The sequence below is a fragment of the Acinonyx jubatus genome, chromosome X, assembly GCF_027475565.1.
Source record: "Acinonyx jubatus isolate Ajub_Pintada_27869175 chromosome X, VMU_Ajub_asm_v1.0, whole genome shotgun sequence".
Lineage (NCBI taxonomy): Eukaryota > Metazoa > Chordata > Mammalia > Carnivora > Felidae > Acinonyx > Acinonyx jubatus.
Window position 1 is genome coordinate 108,530,223 of NC_069389.1, and position 14,129 is coordinate 108,544,351.

General features: G+C 50.6%; 1 protein-coding gene across 7 annotated transcripts; it reads right to left on the reverse strand.

Annotated features, from left to right (window-relative positions):
* Nucleotides 1–2,708: 2,708 nt before the first annotated feature.
* LOC113597274 (embryonic testis differentiation protein homolog B) lies at nt 2,709–13,524 on the reverse strand. 7 transcript variants are annotated; one of them, XM_053201716.1, is made up of 7 exons: nt 13,369–13,524; nt 11,385–11,472; nt 9,291–9,545; nt 8,188–8,379; nt 3,580–3,611; nt 3,171–3,216; nt 2,709–3,094 (listed from the first exon to the last, which is right to left on the reverse strand). In XM_053201716.1, exon 7 carries the CDS (start codon nt 3,049–3,051, stop codon nt 2,869–2,871), a length of 183 nt encoding a protein of 60 aa, XP_053057691.1. In that variant the 5' UTR covers nt 3,052–3,094; nt 3,171–3,216; nt 3,580–3,611; nt 8,188–8,379; nt 9,291–9,545; nt 11,385–11,472; nt 13,369–13,524; the 3' UTR covers nt 2,709–2,868. The 7 variants fall into 7 exon arrangements, with proteins under 7 accessions (XP_053057691.1, XP_053057693.1, XP_053057692.1 ...); XM_053201718.1 differs by lacking the exon at nt 9,291–9,545 and having other exon boundaries at nt 11,403–11,472; XM_053201717.1 differs by lacking the exon at nt 9,291–9,545.
* Between the last annotated feature and the right edge of the window lie 605 nt (nt 13,525–14,129).

Sequence of the window (14,129 nt, forward strand, 5' to 3'; positions counted from 1 at the left end):
AAATATCTGCTGAAAACTCACGGAGGAACACAGTATAGAGCTCTAGGCAGCATGACTGAGTGCTTCCATCAGGACGTTTGAGCCACAGACCAGGGACAGCCCCAAGTCACTACGCCCTGCTCAGGTCTCAGCTTCCTTGCGTGTAACATGAAGGGGTTAGAGGAAGTCCGTTCTAAGCCTTCCACAGTTCTAAAATGTTACAACAGTAAATGTGATTTCATGAACCACAATTGAATTGTTCCAGGGAAGAGGCACACTTTTTGAAAGGTTTCTCTAAGTGTGCTATGTGTAGGAGATTGAACAGGCAAAAGTATGTTGCCAACGTTTGTTTGTTTGTTTGTTTGTTTGACTGATGGCCTCACGTTGACCTGTGTCAATGAGAACTGCGTGTCCCAAGGAACAAAGTACTTTTTATGGCAATTTTGCTTCCAGAGAGAAGTCATAGTGTCAGAGTCTGTATTTGATGCTAATAGAACTTTTGTTCCTGGACAGATGTATGTTTTCTTTCGCAAGATTCCTTCCGATTATAAGTGTATTCGTAATGCGCAAGCATCGTGTCCATGCACCATTCTGTTGAAGTGTCTCTGGTGTCCTTGAGAGCACAGGCCCCTTTACACACATCAGGGAGCCCTGCCTCCTCTCTCCTTCCAGCGGCTCTAATGGGGGGGGGGGAGGGGAGGAGGGCAGCCAATTGAGTAGAGGGAAAGAGAGGTGGCCCACCCCTTGCTGGTTACATTTTCACTTCCTGTTCCTGTCCCCACCCCAGGAAGACAGAGGAGGGGTGGGCATTGTGTCCCCTCTTCCAGAGCCTTTGGGAACGATGGAGGGTCTTCCCTGGCCATTTGGCGCTGCTTCTCCAGGCACTGGACAGGGGATGCTGTCAAGCTCCCCAGGAAGGACTCTTCTAGAAGAGGGTCTGAGCGCCTGGACAAACCAGAAGGCGGGAGGCTCCTAAGGAGGATGGGTGTGGACTTGGCTGGTCCTGTGCAGGGGGCCCAGGATCGACTTCTGGGGCCAATCTCTCTTTCCTTCCCCCTTTCTGGCTCCCTCTCCTCCATCTCGGTCTCTCTCTGCCCGCCGCCGCCCCTTTGGATGTCTTACTTGTGCTTCTGACTTCTGGAGACACAAATGACGCTGAAATGCATCCCTCCAGTAACACTGTGGTGGAGGGATGTCCCTCCAGTCCGATCTGCACACCATGGGGGCTCATGGGGAGGCCTCTGTGACCTCCAAGCCCCCCCCCCTTCCCCCCTCCCCCCTCACAGCAGGCCCCTCAGTGGCGGACCTGTCACATTTGCCACTGCAGTGTCACTGCCCAGGGCTGGGCCTCTGTGGAGCCTCAGCTGGGCTGCTGCTTGGCTCAGGCACCCCTGGGAGATGCAGGGTAGGCGGTGCCAGCCGCTGCACGGGGTCCCGAGTCCCAGGAGCGACAGTGCCACCTGCTGCACCGGGTCGAGCCCTGCGTGCACACACGTGCACCCACGGTGCCCGGCACCGGAGGGTACATTGCGACGTCCCTCTGCGCCGCTCGTGCTGTCGCTCAAGGTGCTATCCGTGAGTTTCCTCCCTGTTGGAACGTGGCCCCCTGCGTCCCAAGGTTCACGGCCCATAGCAACTCCATTTGCTGTGAGTCGTGACAGGTAGGATGCCAGAAGCCGCCCTCCAGGAACACTAGAGGCCGAGTCAGATTGCACTCAGGGAGGGCACAGGCTCGGGGCGGAGGTGGTGGGATGCAGAGGGCTAGAGTTGTGTTGCGTAACCCAAGGCCGGAGGGGAGGGGAGGGGAGGAGCAGGCGCCCCGACCTGCGGGCAGGTGGGGGGAGGTGGGGGCCTTCCCCTACCAGCAGTGGGGCTGGGGTCAGGCAGCTGTCCTCACTGCCCGGGACAGTCTTGCCCGTGCCTCACTGCTCCCGCACCTGTGCTGCTCCTGCACCTTCTCTCGCTGGTCCCTGGCTGGTCCCCTGAGCTGGCCATGTACCCAGGGCGCTCTCCCCTGGGCCTCAGCTTGTTTCTCAATGCCCAGTGTTCTCACTCCCATTCCAACTTCCCTGAGGGACTGTCGAGCCCTGTACGCTCTTGCAGGGGATCCAGGGCCCCGTATTGCCAAGATGGGCTGGGGCCTTCAGTCCAGTACATTCTCGGCTTCCAGCCACCACTGCCTACCAGGTTTTCCCCACCCGGCCAGATAAGGGTCTGGCCGGTCCAGACTTTGGGGACAGTGAGAAGAGCCATTCCCTTCAGGGGGCCCAGAGGGTGTGACATTCCCATATTAAAATGCCCTGTGCTCTGACTTTTAAAATATGAAATAGAACCAACAATGACGCAAGGCTGTCGTGTCTAAATGATAATCTCTTGAGCATCAGAATAAGAAACCCCAAAGGAGTGTCCTCAACTTCCCGCCCTGCTGGTGGCCTGTTCTGAAACAATGTGTGTCCCTAGGCTAGTACCTGGGTTTTCCAGGGGAACCCAGAGGGTGTCTCAAAACCGCCTAGGGAGAGGAGTCTCCCTTCCTGGAGGGACCTGCTTCCACATCGCGGTTCCCTTTTGTCCAGGGTTAAAGGTGGAAGAGACCCGCCCTGCAGTGTGACCTCGCCATCCCCCGGTGTAGGAGAGCTCCTGCACTCCGTGTGAGCATGAGCACGATCCCCTGTCCAGTGTAACTGACCGAAGAATGCTGCTCGGGCAATAAGAACACATCGAACCAAAAGGAGGAAAACGCAGCTTTTATTTCAAGAGCTGACACGAGAGAGGTGTTTGTTATTTTAAATCCATTTTTCTTTTGCATTTTCAACAGGTGGGGGCGGGGGTGGGGGTGAGCAGGCAAGACCCATGGTTGTTTGGAAGGGGCCACCTGCACCGGGGCGTGGCTCAGTCCAGCATCCACACCCACATGGACAGGTCCACGTCACTTCTGTGCCTCCCCAGCTGCCTATTCAGTAAAAAGCACAGGATATTTTGGGAAGGCCTGGGGCGTCTTGAGGGTCTAGGTGTCTTCTCCTCGTTGCTGGGTGCGGGTGTGCTGGGTTTCACTTCAGGTTTTTCTTTCTCCATGACTCGCTGACGCCACAGACGGCTTCACGAAGGAGCACGACTCCTGGAAAAGATGATGAAAGTCAATTGACCCAGGGGACCCGGGGGGCTCTTCCCTCCCCACCCCCCACCACATGCACCTGTTTCCAGGGTAGTCCTCAGAGATCGCTTTATCTGCCTTGTTCCCTGCAACAGGCAAGAACAGTTAAAGAGAATCCACTCCAGGCATTTCAAGAAGGAAAGGATCTAAGGCTGGGAACTAGGTGCTGACAGATCTGTGTAAGGCCCGGAGGAGCAAAGGACAAGGGCTGTGAGTGTGATGACAAACTGCGTTTGGAGACCGCACTCACCCCTAATACCTGACCTTGACCCCCACACCCCTGATCCCTACCACCACCCCCAGACTGCCCCCCCCAAAAGCTTTGTGCTGTATTTCTGAACCCGACGCAGTGCCCGTTTTATCCAGTAGGGTTGGGGGTCATCAGGTGGGTGGGCGAGGTAACGTCACAAAGAAATATTACATGTTATTGGTGGATATGGATGTCTTACCTCTCAGACCACCGAGCTCGCTTCAGGAACGTCTGGAAGAGAGGTCAAGGAGTGAGAGAGAGGATTCTTCTCCTCCTTGTCTTATCCTTCCTGCCCTGAGCCCCAGGGCCTGACTGGCTAAGCCCAGAGGTGTCACGGTGACTCACAATGGCTCTCAGAACCTTTTGACCACATGCAAGTTCCGAGCGCTGGACACGATCACCTTGGTTACTACTGGTTCACGGCTGAAAACTGCAAGTGGACCAGTGGTGCCGGGGCCGGGGTGGGGGGGGTCAGTTGTTACCCACATTCAGTGACACCTGGATCAGTTGAGGACTATGAGAACCAGGTCAGACCTCCTTTGCCTGAGAGGCAGGGAGGGCCCAGCCTCCAAGCTATCGTCCCAAACCTAGTAGAACCACGTCAAGACACTAAGATACGAAGTTCAGTCTCTAAAAGACCTCAGAAAGGGATGAGAACTATTATTAGTGTCCGACTAACACAAGACAGTGGCAAAACTGCCTTTGTCTTAATGGATTTCCTTCTTAGGAGAACCAAAGTAAACACCCAGGAAGTAGATCAGGAAAGGTTGGCTGACATCAGTTAAACACATAAGAAAATAAGTTTTGTAGACACTTCTATTAGGAAATACAATACAAAGAAAATGTCTTATTCAAACGCGTCATGAGCATTGTAAAATACCTCCAAATATAATTAACTTAAAAAAAAAAAACCTAGGGAAAATGTCCATGAACCTTTTCATGAGCTTCCTGTTTGGACACTGAAATAACATTTTTATTTATTTTGGGGGGGAAAAGGAAGGCTAATCTTTGAAATGTTGTCGATTCTGCTCTAAATTCCCCTCTAAATGTGTGATTTCAGTGTGACCGCAATCATAAACCACAACAGGAATTTGAGTGTATACTTGGAACCAGTACCTGGGGTATAAAATGACCTTGAAGAGAAAATGCGAGGGATTATCCAAACGGGGGAGTTTTCCCTACTGGATATTAAAACTTACTCTATAGGATTAGCAATGAAACAGGAATTGACAAACACGTCAGTGGAACAAACTAGAGAGTCTAGAAATATTTTCATATATATGTGGGGATCAAGTAAGTGATAAAGCTGGCGTTTCACATCAGGTGTCACCTTTAAGCAGTATCTTATGACTAAGTTGGTGTGTGTGTGTGTGTGTGTGTGTGTGCGTGCGCGCCCTCGCATACGCATGTTGTGTGTATTCTTAAAGTGCGGAGGAGCTTCTGGGGCCACTTGTTATCTCTCCTAGAGGTAATTCTAGATCCCGTCAACTTTTACAGGCTTTTTCAGTCATGCTTCTTCCCGAAGCCGGCTCTGGTGTCAACCAGTCATGGAGAAAGGACACGGAGACGTCGGTCCCAGCGCGCCCACGCAGAGCATCAAGAAGGCAGGTGAATACCTGAAACCCATCTGGGCCTGTTAAAACGTGCTGATAGCTTTTTACTGGGGCGGCAGCTGGGGAGGCACAAAAAGGATGAGGCTCGGACCCGGTGGCTGTGGACACTCACACAACGGTCACCAGGGTGGACGTGGCCTTTGCCAAAAAGCCATGGGACTGACCCACCCAAGATCCTTAGGGATCATGAAAAATCCCAGGAAATGCTGTGGGTCCGCGAATCCTTCCCCTGAGGAAACCATTCAAGTTGAAACATTGATTTCACTTCTCCTGGGTTCGTGTGTTTCTTGTTCTCGTGCTCTCCGTGCTTCCGACTCTGTGCCAGCCAAAAGCCACCAACGTGTCAAGTCCTGCTATTCACCCTTCGACGGTGTTTCCTAACACGGCAGCGTCTGGGGGATTTGGAATCGAGAGGGGCCCCCTTTGGAGAAGCTGGAAAGGCTGCTGAGTTTACGAGCGAAAAGGCCTCACACCTCCAACTTACTAAGGAGACGGGTCTTGCAGGAGGCCGCTCGGAGGTCTCAGAGTTTGCGGGGGACAGTGGGAAGAAGTCAGAATCCAAATAAGTTTCGAAAGGGGGTGACTGGGGGGAATGAGGACAGCTCTCCACGTGGGGGTCTAATGGTTGGAAACGGGGAGGGAGGCATATTCTGGCTGAGTCGCAGTGGGATGAACGTGCCACACCTGGTCCCCCTTTCCTACTTAGGCCTTTAGCCCGGGCCAGGCCCGAGCTGGGGGGGAGCGGAGGCATAGACTTGGAAAATCCATCAGAGCTGTGGTTATTACCTTGGACAGGACCCTGACCCCCTGACCGTGTGGAATACTAAGCTCACCAAACACATTCTATCACCGCATAGTGATCACAAAAATCATGAGGCCTGATCCTGCAGTTGATGATGGGAAATAGAGAAGAAGGAGGCCGGCAGAGGTTTGCTGGGGCATCCAGAGGGGTCAGGAAACACCATGTTCGTGGTTTGGCCCCTGTTTGCTCTACATAACAGTCACACAGACATGGGAAATCCCAGATTCAGGCTGGTGCTCACCCCAGGGCAGATAGATTCCCTGTGTTGCAAGTTCTATTTCCCTAGCTGGGAGGTGTTCACACAGTCATTCATTATGCTATTCCCTATATGTTCTATACATTTCTGTGTTCCTGATACACTTCATCAGTTGGGAAAAAGAAAAGGGGAGATAATGAAGCAAGCAACAATGACCGAGAGAAAAAGAATGGTGTAGAGCCTATCTTTCTAATATTGGTAAAAAATAACTTTGAGTGTAGAACTCTATTTCCAACCGAATATATGAGTTTCAGAGTAAAATAAACACATCTAAAAATAAATTTACGTATAGTTGGGGCGACTGGGTGGCTCAGTTGGTTGAGCATCTGACTTCGGCTCAGGTCATGATCTCCCAGTTTGTGAGTTCGAGCCCCACGCTGGGCTCTGTGCGGACAGCTCAGAGCCTGGAGCCTGCTTCGGAATCTGTGTCTCCCTCTCTCTCTGCCCCTCCCCTACTCATGCTCTGTTTCTCTCTGTCTCAAAAATAAATAAAAACATTAAAAAAATTTTTTTTAAATTAAGTATAGTTGACATATAATATTAGGTTAGTTCAGGTATACAGCGTAAGTGATCAAACAATTCCATACATTACTCAATGCTCAGCAGAAGTATAGCTATCATCTGTCAGCATGGAGTTATTACAATATTACTGATGATATTCCATATGGGGTACTTTTCATCCCCATGACTTATTTATTTTATAACTGGCAGGTTGTACCTCTTAATTCCCTCCACCTATTTTGCCCATCCCTCCCCCACGTCCTCCCTGGCAACCACCAGTCTGTTCTTTGTATCTATGAATGTGTTTCTGTTTGTTTGTTCGGTGTTTTTTTAGGTTCCACATATAAGTACACTCATATGGCTTCTATCTTTCCCTGACGTATTTCATTTAGCATGATATCATCTAAGTCCATCCATGTTGTAAATGCAAGATTTCCTTCTTTTTTATGGCTGAGTAATATTCCACTCTGTGTGTGTGTGTGTGTGTGTGTGAGTTGTGTGAGCATGTGTAATGTCATATCTTTATCCATTCATCTATTGATGGACACTTGGGTTTCTTCCATATCTTGGCTATTGTAGATAATGCTGCAATAACCATAGGGGAACATATATGTTTTTGAATCAGTGTTATTGAATTGCATGCATTTTTAATATACAAGGTGTCCAAGTCCTGGTTTCCAGGAAGCAGACCCTGAGGCCAACCATCGGTACAAATAGCTTACTTGAAAGGAAGTACCAGGTAACACCGGTAAGTGTGTGTGATGAAGTGAGACTTGCAAGGAAGGCAGCCAATTAAGGGGGGGATGATCTAGAAAGTTACCACTTTGGCAAGTGGAGCTTATTCAGTGGGGGGACTATGGGAGACTGGGTAGAATACATTTCACATCCATCCCAAGTATGGGACATGGAACCTAGAGTATGTAGCTGCCAAATACCCAAACATTATTTTTTTAAGTTTATTTTATTTATTTTTGAGAGAGAGAGAGAGAGAACAGGAGGGGCAGAGAGAGAGAGGGAGAGAGAGAGAGAATCCCAAGCAGGCTCCATACTGTCTGATGGGGGGCTTGATCTCACAAACTGAGATTGTGGCCTGAGCCAAAATCAAGAGTTGGACGCTTAACTGACTGAGCCACCCAGGTGCCACCCCCCCACACCATTATTAATAAAGGACTCGCTACTTGCAGAGGCAATAAATATCTGACACTTCCAGTGGCCTTGAGTCATGTCCAGCATGCTCCAAGGGTAAGAAAAAACACTCAGGCAGAGAATCATGGGTGATTGTAGTAAGCGGCCTTGTGGGTATAGATGTGAGACCTGGTTTTGAAAGGCGAGAATCAAAATACATGTCAGTGTCCTAATCTTTTTGACATAGTCTGCTCCTTAGATATGTCAACATTCTATCCACTGTTTGTGTAAAGTTCTCAATGAACTGCAATTACATTTCTCCTCTAAAGCTGATCATGCATTAAACCGATTAGCATTTATAATTGGAATCGGGTTTCAGGAGCCCCAGTCCCGAAAAATGTTGTAAGGTTTCAGCTGTCTAAAGAACATTTGCATTGCAGACATTAAAATCTTCTCTCAGGGGAAAAGAGAGCAAGACTTTTGTATTCTGTTCTACCTACAGATACGCACCGTTGGGCACGTGGGCACCTATCTCTCCCTGGGATCTCAGAAGGATCTTGGGCTGTGGATGTCAGCAGCTCTGTTCTTGCCGTCCAGTCAAGAGGGGCCCAAGCTGCAACGTCTGACGTCCTGTGTGAGGGGCTCCTGAGAGTGCAGAGTGTGCCAGGAACCTCCTCTCCTGGTCTCCCATGGCAGCTGGAACTGTATTTATATCCTTGTTATTAACCTCTCTTAGGCTGCTCCTTCCCCCACCCCGGCGCATCCATGACCACCCCTGGCCTAGCATCCTCCTAGTGTGTGCTTCCTGGCCCAGGGGTCTCAGAAAGGCTGTTCTCCGTGGTGACTCCATTAGGTCCCCAGCACAGTCCCATGTGGCCACAGCGGCCCTCTTCAGCTTTGATGGGAGTCCAGCTATGAATCTTTGTCATGGTTCAGATTAGGCTTTCAGTGTCCAGCTCCCTTGTTTGTTGTTTTTCTGTCTCCAGTACCACCAGTCATCGACTGTCGGCAAAATGCCTAAGAGCTATCACAACTTCAGGCTGCAGTTGTAAATGACTGGGGAGTCCTAGTGGCTCAGAGGGCCCCAGATGCTTGCCCTCTGAATGAACTCTAAAAGAGCTGCTCCCTTTAAAAGAGATCCAGTGCAATCCCTGTTTACAGTAAGACAGGCTAAGGGACCATGACCAGCCCAGGGGCACTCAAAGCAAATTTGAGAGGGGCAAGTGTCTTCAACGTGTCACTGCCTCTCCGTTAGGGACCCCCATCCGCCCCCATCTGTGCCCTAGGCCCGGATATTCTGTTCGCCTCTTTATAGAGCCACATTTCCCAAACTCTTTCAGGGAGTACTGGATCTAGGAGATATGAGTAACTGTGCTGTAAACAAAGTACTCCCTTGACCAGTATGTCTGGGAAAGTCTACACCATGTTATATCCTTATATAGGTGATGCACAGTATCCACCAGCACTGAAATCTTCAAGAAGACTTCTTTACTCCTCTGCCTCTCCTACTCTTCCCCTTCCTCTTCTTTTTCCCCTCCTCTTTCCTCCCATCTTCTCCCTCTTACCCACCCTCTTCTCTCTCCCCAAGAAGATAACTGGATACAGATGCTTACACAAGATGATTGTGGCCAAAGGACAGACTCATTCCCTTTGCTTTCTTGTCTTCCTTGGTGTTTGAATGTTGGCCATTGGATTACTGGTCCTGGCTGGCTGTGAGCACATACCAGCATCTGATTCTGGTGTCTGTGGTTGCTGTTGTGGCTCCCAATAGGGAGAGCTGTCCATCTTGGGCCATCCGCTTCCCTACCCCACGCCTCTTCTTGTTGACCCAGGCTCCCCTGGGCGTCTCTATGGAGTCTTTCTGAGGCCTGCAGCGGGAATCGTTCATGCTACAAATGAGCCATGTGGAACCCAAGGAAATAATCTCAGGCCTCTCCTAAGTGCCAGGCTGGCATTTCTGGCCTCCTCTTGCCTCCTTCTGTTGGTGTGGGGCACTGAGAGGGTGTCTCCCTCCCAGAGCTCCAGGTAGAATTTGGGGCCAGGTGCCATTCTGCTCTAGGGTTTCCAACCTGTCTTGAATGTCTGTCCTGTTCATGTTTCCTATCCTGATACTCTCCCCTTCCTTTCCAAGTCTCTCAACACGTAGCCTTTTCTCTCCAGTACCATTGCATACAGTTATATAGGTGTGTGTACCTGGGGACAACCTCCTGGGAGAGGCTGGAGGTTGAGGAGGGATGTGACGGGAGCCACAAAGCCACCAGGAGAGGAGTCAGGCAGAACTGGGAAAGCCGCGGGCTTGGGTGGCAGAGTGAGGCAACGGGGTAGGGATGTGGGTCAAGCAGCTCTACACCCCTGCAGTGCCCCTGCTGGGGAGCTCCTCAGGGGAAGGGGACTGAAATCCAGAGGGAACGAGTGGAGCAGAGAGAGAGGCGGCATTCACAGCACTAAGGTTGCCAAGCAGAAAGCAAATTCTCCCTATGTTTAAAATGTTTCAAAATGTAAAAGGTGGGGGATGAATAAAAAATAAAAGTCGGCAGACTGGCTAAAGACAAAGCACTGTCCTCAGCGTGGTACATTCTCATGGGGGTATAGATGAACATTTCAGAAATGGCCGTACAGGTATAGTTTACGGAGGCTGGATGGTGGGAGCCACTGCTGGTGAGGAAATTTACAGTTAAGCAAGAAGGAAAGGCTAGGATGACCCATGTGGCAATGGACTAAAGTCATATTTATTCTAATAGACACAAATGGATAGATATAGGAATATTTATAGATTTGTGCATATACAAGTTACGTTAGTTTCCTATTGCTGCTGTAACAAATTAGCACAAACCCAGTGGCTTGAAACAAAAGAATTTTTTTTTCTCCTAGCCTTCTGGAGTTCAGAAATCTAAACTCAAGTTGTTAATGGGCTGCATTCCTTCCAGAGGCTTCAGGCAAGAATCCATTTCCTTGCCTTTTTCAGTTTTCAGAGGCCACCTGCATTCTTTGGTTCATGACCCCTTCCTGGCATCACTCCAGCTACTGCTTCCATGGTAATATCTCCTATTACTAACTCCACCCCTCCTGCCTCTTCCTTATATAAGGATGCTTGGTGAGCAGAGGGATTTTGGCAGGGGCGGGGGCGGTTGGTGATCAAGGAAGACACAGGACAATGAGAGGGAGTAGCACACAAACCTTATTTGGGCAGCACAAGGACAGGGTTCTAGGAGAGGGGAAATCCCTCCCAGCAAGAGACCTTCCAGAGACAGAGGTATGGGGGCCACCACCCACATGGGGAATGGGGCAAGGAAATTTCCAGAGAAGAAGGGACAATGAGAGAGGAAACGGTTTCATGTCTCTTAGCGGCTTAGTGGGGAATCTCTGGGTCAGGCAGTTCCAAAGGGTGGCAGCAGTCTGGGGTCTTTTGTAGCTCCAGTGTTTGACTTATCTGCGGTTGGCAGATGATGGGTGAAGTTTTGTGGAGTATGTAAAGTAGGTAGGCTCCAAATGGCTTTGGAAATATGTTTTTTGGACTATTTAAAACAACTGGATGTATGAGAATTTGGGTTGGACACCAGTGGGCTTTGGGCTTTGGGCCCCTTTGGTCCTAGCCTGCTATGACGAAGTAAACAACATAGGGGTTCATCATGAGGAGTCACCCACAGCTAAGGACACGACAAAATGAGAAAGAAGGGACAGCAGTGGTTACCAGAGGCCATAGTTACCTCCCTTAACTTGCTTACGTTCTGCCGAAACCATAAAGCAGCACATCCTAATCTTTTGGTAGTTTTGAGAAGCTGATGGACTCACTTCCTAGAAAAACACACACATACACATCCAATTTAAAAATTTTACAAATTTTAAAATTAAATTAAAATTTAAAATTTAAAATTTTTAAAATTTACAAATTTTACAAAATGTAAACATCCGCGGACCCTCTAGAATTGTGTTGCCCAATGTGGTGGTCATAAGTCCCATGTGGCAGATTCAGTTTAAATTAATTATTATTAAAAAAATTCAGTTTCTCATTCATACTGGCCACATTTCAAGTGTTCCATAGACATAACTGCAGTTCTATTATAGTTCAAAGCCACAACTGGGCTTTGAAATTCCATGGGCACAAGGCTAAGAACCCCATCCCTTAAATGAACCCCTATACATCTGGTGGCCTGTCACCCCACGCCCAGTCTAACATGGGCTGTCCTGTGTTTCTGAATATATACAGGCCACAAAAGAAATAGGGATCAATACTTAAAACACTGGGGAACACCCTGAAAGTCCATATGGCTCTGAGTAACCCTTGGTCACCGTCAATCACAGGCATCTTGGCTACAGCCACGCCTCCAAAGACTGCAAATCCAAAATCCTTCCTTCTTCTCCACTCAAGGCGTGTGTACTTCAGCCAATATCAGCATGACCCTCATCCTGCTATGGCATGCCAAGTGGCTTTCTCGTGAGAAAAATGCACTGCATCAGGACAGGCCATCAGCCATCTGTTCTACATTAATAACAAAGGACACCGATCACGTTCATGGCTCTCTGTGGAGGTGCTGTTCTAAGCCTCCTGCATATATTAGGTCATGTGGCCCTCACCCAGAGCTAGGGGGTGGGGACTAGTATTATGCCCTAAATACAGATGAGGGGACTGAGGACAGAGGTTTAGGAGGACTGAATAATCTGTCCCATGTCATCCAGGAAATGCCAGAGGAAAATGGTGACAAAGCTAGAAGGGATAGACCCTTGCAATGCTCATGTCTAAAAACATCCAAATGTTCTTAGGGCAATCCCTGAGGCCACCCACGTGGTCACACACGAGTCTCAATACCAGCACCCACCCTAAGCTATGGGTACTCTCTCTGCATTTGCCAAGATGTCTTCTGTACCTGTCCTCTTCCCTGGAGTGGGACAAAGAAAAAAATACTCATGATCTTCCTAATCATCCCAAATCATCCCTTCTAGTCATCCCAGATGTACACTGTGATCCTATCACCCCTTATCTCGATGGTAACCTGGACTTCAGCGGCAGACCATCCAGGCGGGATAACCTGCTGGCTTTGTGAGCCTGACACCCAGCGCTTCTGTCTGTAACATGAAAATGATGATAGCATCGATTTCACAAAATTTCCTGTGTCGGATGCAACTGCACGGAAGCGAACGACAGCATGCACTCAGGAAAGGTTATTGTCCCGAGCACTGATTCCTAGAAAGCTTCCCCATCTCCCGCCTAGGCACCTAACCGTCGCTGGAGGGCATCCAGGAACTCGGCCGGCTGGGGCTGTGGACCCGCCCTTACCGTGCTCAGCCTCGCAGCCCGCAGCCCTCCCCAGACGCGCCGAACCCTCCACCACGTCCACCAGGGCCCTGACCGTCCCGCTGTCCCCCCATCCGCCCTTCCGCAAAGAAACGTCACTGCACCCCGGGACTCACGGCTTCTCCCCAAAAGCCGCCTGAGCGAGCCTGCTCTCGCCCGGCCCACGGATAGAGAGGTGTTTGCAGAGCGGGCACTCGGAGAAAGGCGAGGGGGGACACGTCGTGGGAACGTCTAAAAGCCAGTCACAAATCGGCTGCCTGGGGCGCGAGCATGGCCCCAGCGCGCTCCCGCCCACGATATCCCGCCGCCCGGAGGGACAATCCCCAGGGACCGATCCCGGTCCCGGACAATCAAGGGAAGGCCCGGCCGGGTCGTAGGGAGCTGCAGCGGCGACTGACCGGGTCAGGTCTGGCGGCGGCCAGTAGGTGAAGCCCCAGCGGGACCGGCCAGCCCCTTCACACCGCCCGCGGGACGACCACGCCCTGTGGCCACTTAGGGACTCCCCATCTTTGCACAAGCTTCTCTCAGGCTCCCCGGGGCAGCTGCGCAGGGCGCAGGCGCGCGCCCGCACTCCCTGCGGACTACATTTCCCGGCAGGCCCCGAGACGTCCGCCCTGCCATCTGGTTCCCTTAGCCAGCCGACGTGGGAGAGGACGCCACTTCCTTGGCTTCCTCCGGGCCCCCAGCCACTTTGGAAGCGTTCCGGTTTCCGGTCTTAAGCGCTTCTGGAGCCCGGGAACTTGGGTGGGACGTTCCCGGTTTCTGATCCTAGCAGCCCTAGAGAAATCGGAACGGTGGGGACCCCTTTTAACTCTTAGGACTGGGTCACGGATTCCCAAACCTCTCTGTGAGGCAAGAATTTCTTGGGAGATCTTGGTAAAAATTCAGATTTCTGGGCCCCTTCCCGACACCCTGATGCACTACATCTCGCATGAGCTCAAGAATTCTCATTTAAATAAACTTTCCTGGGCTTATGACTCTGGTCTTGGTCTCCCGGGTGACAGTGGCCTTGGGCTACCTTTCTAGTTTCTTCTTTTGAACACCCTGAGCTTCGACCTCGCTACCCCGAGTGCTCGTCTCTACTTTCCGCCGCCACTAGAGGGCTCGTGGGGCTTTGGGTTCGTCCAGTGGCCCTGCCTCTTGTTTTCTGATTGGTCCC

Bases quoted from the DNA above. Each gene is read 5' to 3' on its own strand.
- LOC113597274 (XM_053201718.1), bottom strand. From the start codon at position 3,051: ATGGAGAAAGAAAAACCTGAAGTGAAACCCAGCACACCCGCACCCAGC.